The sequence below is a fragment of the Drosophila guanche genome, unplaced genomic scaffold (genome assembly GCF_900245975.1).
Source record: "Drosophila guanche unplaced genomic scaffold, DGUA_6, whole genome shotgun sequence".
Classification (NCBI taxonomy): domain Eukaryota; kingdom Metazoa; phylum Arthropoda; class Insecta; order Diptera; family Drosophilidae; genus Drosophila; species Drosophila guanche.
Window position 1 is genome coordinate 2,920,794 of NW_022995749.1, and position 12,982 is coordinate 2,933,775.

General features: G+C 45.6%; 3 protein-coding genes across 5 annotated transcripts in view; 1 reads left to right on the top strand and 2 right to left on the bottom strand.

Moving 5' to 3' along the window:
* The window catches only part of LOC117585853 (short-chain dehydrogenase/reductase family 16C member 6), a 28,655-nt gene that overhangs the window by 10,661 nt on the left and 5,012 nt on the right, over window positions 1–12,982 (bottom strand). The window contains exon 8 of one of the 3 annotated variants that reach the window (XM_034275603.1): window positions 7,961–7,971. The exons of 1 other annotated variant lie outside the window; for it this stretch is intronic. The gene's annotated coding sequence lies outside the window, so the exon portion shown is untranslated. Of the gene's footprint in view, window positions 1–7,960; window positions 7,972–9,013; window positions 9,025–12,982 lie in introns of those variants that run through there. One more of the 3 variants, XM_034275604.1, reaches the window with a different exon arrangement.
* Window positions 4,225–5,573, bottom strand: LOC117585855 (estradiol 17-beta-dehydrogenase 11). Its single transcript, XM_034275605.1, has 5 exons — window positions 5,349–5,573; window positions 5,132–5,287; window positions 4,900–5,076; window positions 4,764–4,836; window positions 4,225–4,704 (listed from the first exon to the last, which is right to left on the bottom strand). The coding sequence occupies exons 1-5, from the start codon at window positions 5,511–5,513 to the stop codon at window positions 4,313–4,315; spliced, it is 963 nt and encodes a 320-aa protein (XP_034131496.1). The 5' UTR covers window positions 5,514–5,573; the 3' UTR covers window positions 4,225–4,312.
* LOC117585857 lies at window positions 12,098–12,489 on the top strand. Its single transcript, XM_034275608.1, has one exon. The coding sequence runs from the start codon at window positions 12,137–12,139 to the stop codon at window positions 12,425–12,427; it is 291 nt and encodes a 96-aa protein (XP_034131499.1). The 5' UTR covers window positions 12,098–12,136; the 3' UTR covers window positions 12,428–12,489.

Genomic DNA, 12,982 nt, shown 5'->3' on the forward strand with positions numbered 1-12,982 from the left:
TTTTCCACTTGACAGTGCTGGAAATGGGCGCGTTTATTTACTTTACATTCCCCATTGACAGGGTCTTGTTTGGTATTGGTATTGGTATTGGGATTGGAGTTGGAGTTAGTGTCAGATCTGGGGTAATTGTAAGAAAGCAGCAGACGAAATGGTTATGGCCGTTGTTTATTTCCAATCATAGACATCATCTGGGGCCGCTGCTTTGCATGTGATTGGGAAATGTGTTTAAATAAATAAATAGGGAACAAGTTCAGTTTTACTAGTACGTAAACTCATTTGTCAAAATAGAATGATGCATAAACAAAGCCTCTTGATTGCCATACACAGCTTGCTCGTACGTGTAGGATAGGGGCAGCAAAAATCTATCTGATTGAAGGGTGATTCATGCCCAAAGGAACCCCTATCAAAATTTGTGATGCTGTGATACCAAATTCCTTAGCATATCCATTGTACATACGTGTGTACGCACCTGTAAGTCTGCTTGTTGCCTGTGTAAACCCTGTATCTAGTGTAATCTCATTTGTTTTCCTTTGGCACTTGCCTCCTGCTGAAATGGATATTATTTTTTCAAGAGGTACAATACATGTGGCGTACCAAAATCCAATTGCCTGCAAGACAAACAAGAAGGCTGCAAAAACACTTTCCCCCACAGTGCGAGAAATAGGCTTGCTCCCAACTTGGCAGAATTTCAAAAATATCTTTTGCATTTTCTGTCCGAATGGGGCAAACAGGCAATTTCTCGTCAATTTGTTTAGGTGCTCGTGAGGCTGCTGCTATCCTGACTGTTTGACTGCTTCCCCCTGGATGGAACTCATTCAACAAGTAAATTTGTCAGAGCGTAATTTGATTTTGTTTAGCCAAGAGAAATGTGGGGGTAAAAACACTGACATTGTCGATGTTTAATTTGTAACTTGAGACGCGCAGGCGCGACATTCAACTTGAACTAGCCTCCGCACTCTCCACTGTTCTCCTCCATCTACTCGCACTCCTCCCCACAGTTTCCTGTCAGAATGTCAAATGATTGCGTTGACATGCGTGTCGGAGGAGCCGCCGCTATCGTCTCCAGCTCTGATTTGGTGCAGCGAAATATGTTTTAGCATAATTCGAATATCCAACCAAAAACGTGGATTCTTTGTGGATTGTTTGGCTGGTTTCGCTCTCCGAGAGAGTGTCAGTCACTCGGGTCTAGGCGGCGGTGGCATTATAATGAGCTGTTGCCGTTGACCTCTTGACATTTTACAACTCGAAAGCCGAAGCCGAACACATGTGGCAGGTTCAAAAGTTGACAGCAAATTGACTGTATTTATAAACATTTTAAAGGCGTCGCACAATAAAAAGGAAAATAAACGGAAAACCGACAAAACTAAGGGAAAAGAGATGAACTGCGAGCTGACTGCAGTTGTATAAAGGGAATCCGAAACAGTTCACGCCCCCCGAATGTATTTTAATATGCAATTTTTATGATTATTGCACCAGGGGACTCATAGCGAGATCCCATCTGCAGTCGGGAGGAGGACATAGTCAGTAATTTTTACGAGTATGAGCGGCCACATTTTGTGTGCCCCAAAGGGCATTTAACGGTGGCATTTTGTCCACTCATTAAACCGACACATGGACATACTAGACGAGACAACATCATACAGTTGACCGGGACCCTAAATCGTTATTCAGTGTTACGTTTTAATTAGTTAGGAGAGTGATTTATGCGACCGAGCTAGTGACTATTCCGCTCTGGGTCGTATCGGATTGCAGGACCGTGAAACTTAATGCCAGTCTGTCACGGGTATAGGTGTGTGTTTTGCATAGCAAATCAATGGACCATCCAAATTGGTAACGTGCACCTTTGCCATGACCATGGCCTGGAATGTTTTTTAATTAGCTTTCACCAGCAAACAGTCAGTCGACAGATGAGGGATGCCATGGCAATAGAAAATGTAAATGAAAAGTTCGTGAACATCCTGCCAAAGCACACACACCCAGAGATACATAGAAACAACTCTCCATTAAATTCATTTGACAGATTGTCAGCTTGTCAGGTTATTTCCCTTTTGATTGCGAATCCAAAGTCCTGAACAATGCAGCTCCATCAAGATTGATTGACTTACCCAGTCAGGCCTGTCTGTCAGTTCTGAGTTAATGCAAATTCGAGTGGATACACAACAGGTGCTCCAAGTGCTCCCCCGTGCGCCCTCAGGGGTGCCTGCTATGATGCAACCTTCCCACGCATTTCACTTGGCAGCTCATAATTAAGTCGGGAAGTCGGGTAGTCGGGGATGCATCCCTTCTCCCAGTGGATGCTGTGCCCGAAGCGATAATCAGGCACGGAAATGCCTCGTTTGTCCGCAGACAACTCATCGAAATTAAAATTAAAAAAAAAGAAGTGAGCGCCGCCGCCGCGTCAAAGACATGCAACAACACAGAACACTGGAGTCTCTGACTCTGACATCAGCTGGGGGCAGCACATTTGGGTTTTCAATCAGTCTGCCATTGAGGCGTTCAATGCGACACGTCTGGGAGCATCGATTCCATTGGGGGCCAGGGCGTGGGGGGGCACGCATCATTAACGGCTTTTTAATGGGAAATTGCATGTTGGCAAGGGCCAGGAAGTGTTCCCGGCTAATGCTTTCCCACACAATCGATCTGAATTGCAGACTGAAATGTTCTCACACATCTGCATACCTTCGTCTCACAGTTTTAATGTTTTACTTTTCGCAGGCGGATAAACGTTTACTCATTTCTGGATGTTGGTTTTTCGCATGTCGCAGCATTATTTTTTCATTTGCAAAAAAGCGTTTCCTTTCTCTGCTGAAATGTCTTTTTATATTATTCTTAATTTTACTAAAATTTTCATGCATATGCCTGGCCTGCCATGCCATGGCCTGCCTGATGTCCTTGGCTTGACTGAAACTGAAAAGAAAAAGCAGATGCAGCAGGAAAAGAAATTTCGCATAAAAGCAGTTCGTCTCCATTCCTGTCCTGTTCTCGCTCTCTCTCTCTCTCTCTCTGTCATGTACATACCATCTGTATGTGTGTGTGGCCAAAGCATTTCAGGTTGCAGTGATAGCATAAATAAAATAAAAGCGTCCTGAGCAGAGAACGGGGAGCAGCCCAGGAGCATAAGAAAAGCGCGTCGCGTACACGAGAAGAGCGGGGGAAAATATGCAAGAAATGCAGGGAGTACATACATATATATATATAGATATACATATATATATATATATATATATGAACAAGGTCTGTGTGTCCCAAAATAAGAAAAATGGGAGAGTCTGCTACAGCTCCGGCTCCGACTATGGAGCTTCCACTCCCACTGCTGCTGCTGCTGCTGCTCCTCCGCAACGCTGGCAATATTTTTCTTAATGTGTTGCATTAATTCTGCCAACAGAAAGATAAAGAAAGGCAGCGGCAAAGGCACAGGCAGTCAGGCACAATGGCAGGAATACAACAACAACAAAAAGCGGAAGAGAGGAGCGGAGCGGTACAAAAAATCACTTTAACCAAAATAATACAAGTAGTTCCTTCTTCATTCCACTCTTTTTAATGGGGCCACCCCCCCTCCCTTTGACCCTATTACACAACAATACGAGTCTGGTAAGTGGTGGAAGAGCACAACAGAAATGTTGGAGGTTTCTGGAACGCGATCCGAAATGCTCTGCTCCTAAAACCCTGAATATTCAAATGAAAGCGAACGAAATGAAAATGCAAGGCTGCAACACAGAAACGGTGGCAAAGAGCCGAAAGAGGAGCGTGCAACAGACATTTTTTGTTGGTGCAGCTCGATTCGGATCATGAAATTTTAAAAACCTTTGTTAAGCTTTTTAATTTTGCAAAATATATAAATCACGCCGCCCCAATGACCTCATAAAAGTTGCATAATGAGATTCAGTCGAGATGAGAGAAAAGAGTGTGAAATGCAGCAAAAAAAAAAAGAGTCACAGACAGAGCGAAAGGCAGAGCAAAAGAGAGAGGAGCAAAACAAGTGCTACGCCTGCTGACAAGTTGATTGCATGTCGCCACACAATCCTGCCCAGCCGCCCAACTGACAAATGCAGACATCGACACGGACACACAGGCGGACACGGACACGGACACGGACCCGGACCCGGTCCCGAACGAAGCTGCAAAATTAAAGCAATGCTGTCTGACTGAAATTAAATGAAAAAAAAAGAAACCAACATGAACCAACAATCTGTGGACTCTGTAGACACCTGCAAAATACATGCCTTTAATCGATTTAAAATCAAAATCTATTTCCTGCCACCTTTAAATTTGTACACCTATTTACAGCTCCAAGTTGAGCGGTGAAATATCCTCAGTTTCGCAGAGCGCAGAGCTGCTTCAACCTAGGGCCAAAAGTAAGGACCAGCGCTAGCTCCTGCCAGCTGACGGGCAGCACGATCATCAGACGGTACAAGAGAGCGGCCAGCCCGGGAAGCAATATCTCCCGCTCCCCTCTGAGCATTCCATCCACGAGACGCTGGGCAGCTTGCTTAACGCTGATCAGGGGATACAAATTGGAGATCTTGACCTCGTTGGTGAGCTGCCTCACCTCCTCGTTGGCCTCCAGGAAGTTGGGCATGGCCGTGCACACATGAATGTCGTTCAGCTGCTCCAGAGCCAGCTCCATGCGCAGAGCCCGCATGTGAGCCGTCGTGCCGGCCTTGGTGGTCGTATAGGTGGTGTTGTAGGGCAGTGGAAACAATCCTTAAATGGCAGACAGTAGCAACAGACGAACGATAATCGTAATCGAAGTGTTTTCGCACCTGATAGGGAACTGATGGTCAACAGGTAGCCTTTCCGCATTGCTTTCATGGTGGGCAGAAAAACCATATTGGTCTGGGAAATAAATTTACAAAATTATAGAGGGAAAACTCTCTCTATGTCTGTCTGAGTACCCACCCAAAAATGCGCCGTTAGGTTGACATTTATCATTTGCTGCACTTCAGCCGGTTCAGGGTTCACAGTGTTGCGGTGGAGCAGAATTCCAGCATTGTTAATGAGCACCATTACTGGGCCTAGATCGCTAACAACATCTCTGTTTAGCTGAACAAGTTCCAGGTAATTGCTCACATCAGCCTTAAGTGAAATTAATAGTCATGGAAATTAGCCATCAAACCCGTTTCCCCCTTACCTTGTAGGCCTTGGCCCGAACCTTTGCCATTTCTTGGATTTGCTTCACAGTGCCCTCAGCTCCTGTCATGTTGATGTCCACAACGGCCACATGGCAGCCCTTCGCAGCCAGTTCCAGGGCGATGGCGCGCCCCAGGCCATGGCCAGCACCAGTTACCTATTACCGGAAGCAAAGGTTGATCATTGATTTGAAATTTTGAACTTGAACTCATACTCACCACAGCCACCTCGCCCACGATGCTCTTGGGAGATGAGCTGATGAAGAACAGTTTGCCGAAAAGCTCCCAAAACAGCGCAGCTGCCACCAGGAGCGGGGAGAGTGCGGCCAGGATTGCCACACTGACATGAGCTCGCAGCTTCAACAGAGTCTTTGCCATAGACATGTTCCTTAGCTTAGCTGGAGAACGACAACCGGGCTGGGAGAGTTGCGAAAACAATTTGATCGCTCGGCCGCGCGAGTAAGTCAAGAAACGGCAAAACGATCACGACGAAGCTCTCAGCAGCGGCTGTGAAACATGTTCAACGAGCCATTCAATCGACTACATTCGAGGTATGCCATTCCATTCAATTCCATTCCATTTCAGAGTGACCCGGTTTGCTAGTCGAGTTAAAAAAGTTTTTGGCAATTAGCTGAACTGAAGCAAAGTGGCTCCCATTACTACGCAAATGTGAACTTGCATGGCCCCAGCGGCAAAAGTGCGTCTAACTCTCAAATGACAAGCCATTTAGAATGTCAGGCAACCCCTTTAAAAAACACACACACTAAAAACAAACCTCACATTGTCAGCAAATAAATACAAAATTCACCTCCTGCACAGATGAGACGGCATCAGTCGCAGCCGCAGCCGCAGCCGCAGTCGCAGCCGCGTCCGCGGTAAGTAATGTTCAATATGCACAGCAGCAGCAGCAACTAGAGTCGATAGAGTCGACTGAAAGATACCCACTAGTCACATTAACACTTCCACATTCATAAACTATACAAACAACCCACCCTAAAATGTTGGCAAAACTCGCAACATGAAGATAAATAATGTTTGCAGAAAACAAATCATATGGCCTGATCGGTTACTGGCTTTCCCTTTTCGTGTTGCAAAAAGTGCATAAATACCCCTAGTGGTACGCTACAAGTACCGGGTATAGCAACAACAAGAAGTAGCAGCAGCAATACCAACAACAACATAACAATGCCCAGGCCCATTAGTAATAAATAAAAATCCAACGAAAAGACTAAAACCAGCACATGTGTATGTAGATTTTTCTGGTATAGCTAGAGCTCAATAAACACAGAGACAGAAGAACAAGAACAACATACAGCAATGAAAACGAAAAACGAACAAAACAAATTTCAGATTTTCTGACAATAAAGTGGTATGGATGGTGCATCCATAAAAAGAAGAAAAAAAAATATAAAACAGAGAAGAACCCACACCAAAATGGAGCATAGAGAGACACAGAGAAAGAAAAAGAAAGCCAAAGGATAATTTGATATTGAGTAGAAAAGAGATGGCAAGTGCCGGAATAAAGTAGTGTCACGGAAAGAGTGCGCGTCGGAACGGAGTATGATGGCAAGGGGAGAGAACAGAGCACACGGCACAGCGGAGTGCAGTACAGCGGAGTGCAGCAGTTGCCGGCTGTGGTTTTTAGTTAAAAATAGCGAAGCGAACAACAAAAACGTACAACGTGAAATATGTGTATTTCATATTCCGTTTTTGTCCAAGTTTTTACCCACAACACAATAAAGATACCATGATTCGGGGATACACTTTGTCTGGGAGTGCCACATAGAGCGAACATAGAGGGCATTCAGCAGTCGATGCTGGCAAACGTTTTTTCAATTTCTCTCACTCACTCTTTGCTGCTTCAGTGAAATAGCAATTTAATATTGTTTTAGCTCCACAAAGGTGGTGCGCGATTCTCCCCTCCCCTCACCAACCACATTTCCCCTTGGAACACTTTTTGTATCAATTTATTGCACTTGACGCACTCGAGGGCATGTGTCGATCGCAGCCTGACTACAAGGCGTTCCGTCTTTTTGCCTCAGCTTACTGCAAACTAAATACAGAGCAGCAGGAGAGTTGTGAAGGTCGAAGCTTTGGATACTCTTGCATTTATGTATTTATTATAAAAAGCTCTTTATAAACGGATAAACACTCTCAATGGACAGCGATTAATCAAGAGTTTAGGTGCAGTAACGGATATTGAATGTGCTTCAATAAGAAGGAATCTGTGAAAAGATTCAGTCATAAGCTACTTGGACAACTTCTATGAGTGGCGTGGTACCCTTTGCAAGGGCATAATTACGCCAACTCCAACTCACACTCCACATCCAGATGGAGATTGGCATTTTTGTTTCTTTTATCATTTCTTTATATGTACTTTTTGGCGCAATTACGAATCTGACTGACAATTTGTTCCTTAGGCAGCAGCAGCGCTCTGCTGTGTCTGTGTGTGCTCCCGTGAAGAATTTTCCGCATTTCTTTTTGTTGTTTTTGCCATTTTCGATTGCCGCTGCACGTGATGCAATTTTATATTTATTTTAGCGAATGCTCTGTCAGTTTTTTTGAATGTGGCCAAAATCGGGTCACACTTTGTGCACGTGGTGCACTGCCGCTTGCCAGGCGCTTTTTTGCTCTGCCAGTGGCGATTCGATTTTGATGATTTATGTGCCCAACGTCTGCGTATGCAAATGGAGGAGTAGCACATGGCTGGGGCTCTGGCTCAACCCCCCCTTATCGGGGAGTCGAAAGCTATAAAGATACATCCCGTGCTGGCAGTTCCACTTCACTGTGTGGCCCCCTTAATTGTCAAAACTCTGTGTGCCACTCACTGGCGTTGCCTTTGCTGGTGCGGAGTCTGGGTAGGGGCAATTGCTCGACAACAGCACTTCAGCCTCAAAGGGCCCTAGAAGAACACTGGCGGTGCGGCGTGGAGTGGAGTGGAGTGTTCTCTGGTAGGAAAAAAATGCAGCAAAGTACTTAAGGTAAAGGATTAGTGCTGGTTAAACCTGAACACCAAACTTTCCCACGGCAAAGGAGAGATCTGGGGCAGGGCAGGGCACTAGCAAGGACTGACAGAAAGTGAAAAGTGTTGAGCGAAGTTGGAGTGCTCAAACACGTTAATCTTGATGGCTTCTCCATTTTTTCCATTATTTCTGTAATATTTCACATTAGCATGCAACGAAGGGGAACAAAATACATAGATGAGAGCGCAAAGTCGAGGCAAGGCGAGGCAATTTCTCAAGTCAACTGTCAACACCAATTTCAAGTGCTACTGCCGCAACAGGACCTAATGAGCCAGCCAGCGGTATGCGGCAGCATCCCATTTTGATTATTATCCTGGAACATGTGTTCAAATAGAGACAAAAAGAGGAAGACAGTGTAGCAAAATAAAGTAAATAGATTAGCTGGTCGTGTAATGCGTAAGAATGCTCAAGGATCGACAACATTTTGCCATTCGACACCGGCAGCTAGGAGAGGACGAGTTGTAGTAGCTGTCTGAAGGATCCGTTGCACGGCTACTGCATCTCCATTTCTAATGTGTTTGTTTAGGTGCAAGGATAATAGTTTCTCACGCCTGCCAGGAGCACTACCAGCAGCAGCAACCACTTGAACCCACTCTGACAGTTGCATGTCATAATTTAACAGTTGGAAATGCGTGGCAGGTTGCCAGGATAATCAAATTGCAGCTCCCGATCCTGCTCCCAGTCCTGCTCCCTTGTTTACTTTAGCTGTGGCTTTGCCCCGCTGTCTTCCCTCACATTTTTGTATGTTCCTTGAGATTTCATTGCGCTCTGGGGTTAAGGGAAAATCCTTATTGACATATTTATGCACGGTTCAAGCAACCAAATGGAAATTTTTGGCGTCGCATGGTTCGTTGGCCGTGGCCCTGCCTTGGCTGCGTGGGCGTGGCCGCGTCCTAATGGGCAACACATGTGTCTCTGAGCCCTAGGTGAATGAATTGATGAACACGCCCCTGTCTCAGAGTATTTCGGTGCAGCATGTGGTTGGATGGATACCCAATTTAGTATGGGAATTATCTAAGGAAAATACGTTACATTCGTTGGTGGGGCTGCCAACACCTGTGGCGGCTATCAGTCCTTAGTTGCAGCTTAATTCCTGTAATTAATTGTACATGCCATACAGACAGAGGCAGTGGCAGGGGGCGGATGGTGCAGGGCATTAAGTGAGCATGCAAACGATGCGTCAACGATGGGGCTCAAGACCCGGAGAGGTAACGCTTTTATTTACCCGACAAACACTTGTAATTGTACGCCGGTGTGCGACAGGAAGAGCAGGACAGAGTCACAATTAAAAGCGAAAGGATAAACACAAATAAATGAGCGACACAAAAGGGGGCTGAGGAGGTGACGCCTGCCTGGATGGCAAAGACAAAGGCGATCCCAGGCACAGGCCCAGCCCCAAAGACAACGTTAACAAGAGGAACAGACGGACAGACGGACAAACGGACAAGTGGACTAAGAGAGACGAACGGACAGACAGAAGGATGGCATTAAATAATTGCTCATACACGAGAGGAGTGCTACGCACAAAAGCAGTTTAGAGCAGAGACACCAGAGCAGGAACAACTGAGGCAAAAAATTGTCCAGCACGTGCCTCTGTCGCACTTTCTCCCTCTCTACTGTCTCTCTCTCTCTCTCTCTCTGACTCGCTCTTTATGCCGTTGCCTGTCGTCTCTTCTTTTGTGTCTTGGTGTGTGAAAACTAGTTAACAGCTTTTATTTACTTGGCAAACAGACTGAACCGTTGTAAAACAACAAATACTTAAGCCGCAGGATATAAGCATAACAGCAAACACACACACACTGACACAGGGGTGGAGTGGACACTCACAATGAAAAGCCTGGCCAAAATACTCACATTGTCCACGGCCCGGACACCAGTCGGGTCACGGGTCAGCGCTGGATGAGATGCCGTCCCTCTGTGTTGCACAGAATAAAGATGATGATGGGGGAGTGGGAGTGGCACGCAAACGTGGAACTGACTACTGGCCGGTTTTGCAATCCCTTTTGGACATTTCATAACCAAAGTGAAAAGTTGGAAAACAATAACAGGCAACGATGCACAGGAGTCGTGTTCCGGCAGGACACACACACACACACAGACACAGAGCCAGCCAGACACAAAGAGGGCGAGACGATCTCGAAGTTTATGAACTTTATTTAAGAGTATGTAGAACAGCAATGGCAGACCGGGAGGCTCTCTCCACTGCTAACACACAATGGCCAAGATGAGCCAGGACTCCGTGTGGCACGTGGTGCTTGTACGCCACAAATGATATGCCTTCATTGGGCCGAAACAATGTAAGAACCAAATGCAACAGCAGCAACATCACGCTGATGACGAAAACAGCCAGCAAAGGAGCAGAATGAATGGATAGCTCTGAGTTACTCTTGCACAAATCTGTTGGAATATCGCAGGCGGCAGGCGGCAGGCGGTACAGAGATGAGCACAGGAAATGCTTGCTTTTTTCCGTGTGGCAAACATCTTTTCAATTTCCATGTAGAAAGGTTTTAAAATTGCCAACCAATGGAAGCAAACTCTCAAGCAAACAAACGAACGATGCAAACGAAGCGCTTTCAACTAATGACGTGGCAGCCCTTAAAATGAATTCACAATTTTGCTTGCAACAGCAAGGCAGACAGACAGACAGACAATAGACAGAAGTAGCAGCAACAAGTGAGGGCAGGCAGGCCCTAGGTTCGAGCATTTTTGCCCTAAATTGTGCGGAAAATTCAATAACGACCTCGATGACAAGCTCAAGACCAGGCCCAGGCAAATGTCACACAAGCCCCGAGAACAAACAAGAGTGCGGAGAGGCAAATGCATGTTGTACAAGAGACAAACGTCACACAACAAAAGCCTCCTTAATGACAATAATAACAGATTTTAGTAAGCCACAAAAGAAAACGTCAGGAGTCGGGAATTTACGGAAACAGGCCGGTTAATGGCTTGTGTGTGGCAGGAAGTGTGCAGATGGGACATTCTCAAGCCTTTGGAGTGGACATTCTTGTTGCAGTCACTATCAATGAAAATTAATTAAGTTGAACAGTTGAACACAGGCAGTCAAAAGTTTGTCCACCGCAGCACCAAGAGCTGGCCGAGAGGAACCTGATCCTGTTAATGACAGGCAGAGACCGTGTCATAGGGCAAGCCACAAGCTAAAAGCCATTCTGCTCTTAATTCAAAGTTAATTGCGGCATCTACTCGTAGTTTTGTGGCAAGCAAAGGGCTTCCAATCATCCGTTCAGTTTGGAACTCCAACTCTCAGGCCTCTCCCTGCCGCTGTATGGGGCCAAAAAAGAATTGATTTTCAGTTCGGTTGCACGCCGTGCATTTATTTATAGTTTTGGACTGCCTTTTTACCCCATCCACGATCCGCGATGGATGCTTCATTTCTATGTGGCGTACAGTACATAAAAACGCATAAATATTCTATTTTGAGTTGACATTTTGACAAGTGAATATGAATATTGCAGGCACAGCGCACGATTTGTAATTGTTGTGCTTAAATAATGGCCACTGCCATTTTGTAAATGCATTTAATGAAAACAACGATTAAGCACTTTCGTAATGGTTGCTCATTTGCTCTCATTTCATAATATTTCAATAATAAGGTGTGATAACAAGATGCCCAAGATGCCCTCTCGGAAGAGTTCTTCATTGTGTGACCCAAGTTATGGCATTGCTTTTAATGAGAGGATAATTGTTAGTTAGTTGGATAATTGTGTAACGATTAAAGAGCCGCTAAGCCTTGGGACAGAGAGTGATTTGTATCCCATTATTCAACTACAAATAACTAATGTCAGAGTCTGCATACCCATCAACCACAGAGCACTCCAGTGGCGCAGATGATTATTTTTGCACCAAATATTTGTGAATATTTTTGGAATTTGCTTTACACTTCAGTTCAGCACCTGTGCACTAAGCATACAAAAATTGTGTGTATTAAAGCAATAACAGTTTAAAATTGCACATTCGAGAGCCCCAATGGACAGCATGGAGGAGAACCAGCAGTTGGATGAGTCTCGGCGGAGCAGAAACCGGGAAATAAGAGCAAGCGTGGACACCTTGGTGCACCTCAGACGGAGCACGGAGCTCATCATGGACAGTGTCATACTGAATCTGGATGCACTGAACAGAGCGCTGGACCATCTGGAGGAGCGCACAGACCGCGTTCTTGCCCAGCTGCGGCAGTTCATGCAGTCCATTGAGGATCTGGATGAGTCGAATGCGGCACGCTGGCATGGCGGCTACGGCGATCCAGATGCCGCAATTTAGGCAGCCAGCCCACCAACTCGACTGCAAATTGAACTGTTATTGAAAATACAAATTCAACAACATCGAATGAAATCTTTGCGGGGGCACAAAGACACAGCAAAGCGTGAGGGAGACAAGCGGGGGGAGCCGACACAGCAGAAGATCCATAAAAATGCTCGACAGTTTGTTTGCTTTTTGTGTGGATTGTAACCCTAGCATACAGATAATTAGTGAGCTATTTTTATGGATCGCATCGCAACGGATCGGGTTAGAGTGGAAGATACAGCCTCCGCTGCTGCGCATGCGCATGGATGCTGCAGGTGCTGGGGGTCTTCTTCCATAATTGTAATTAGAATTTACTTTCTGAAGCACTGCCTCATAAAAGATCCCTGTACGAGCCTGTACGAGTATTTGTTGTTCTTGGCGCACATGTTGCCTTTGAATATTTGAAAATTTCAACGTGCACTTAATCACTTGAGATGCCATACTGAGGGGGGTCCTTTGCCGCTTGCCTCTGCTCTGGCCTCAGTGGGATTACATCTCCTATCTGGCCACTCGCATCTGACTAAAGATGAA

What these genes read in the sequence shown, in the direction of transcription:
- LOC117585855 (XM_034275605.1), bottom strand. Translation starts at nt 5,513, where the DNA reads ATGTCTATGGCAAAGACTCTGTTGAAGCTGCGAGCTCATGTCAGTGTG. An exon ending in TCGTGGGCGAGGTGGCTGTG is followed by an intron (nt 5,288 to 5,348) that starts GTGAGTATGAGT and finishes TTCCGGTAATAG; the next exon opens with GTAACTGGTGCTGGCCATGG. An exon ending in GACCATCAGTTCCCTATCAG is followed by an intron (nt 4,705 to 4,763) that starts GTGCGAAAACAC and finishes CTGCCATTTAAG; the next exon opens with GATTGTTTCCACTGCCCTAC.
- LOC117585857 (XM_034275608.1), top strand. Translation starts at nt 12,137, where the DNA reads ATGGACAGCATGGAGGAGAACCAGCAGTTGGATGAGTCTCGGCGGAGC.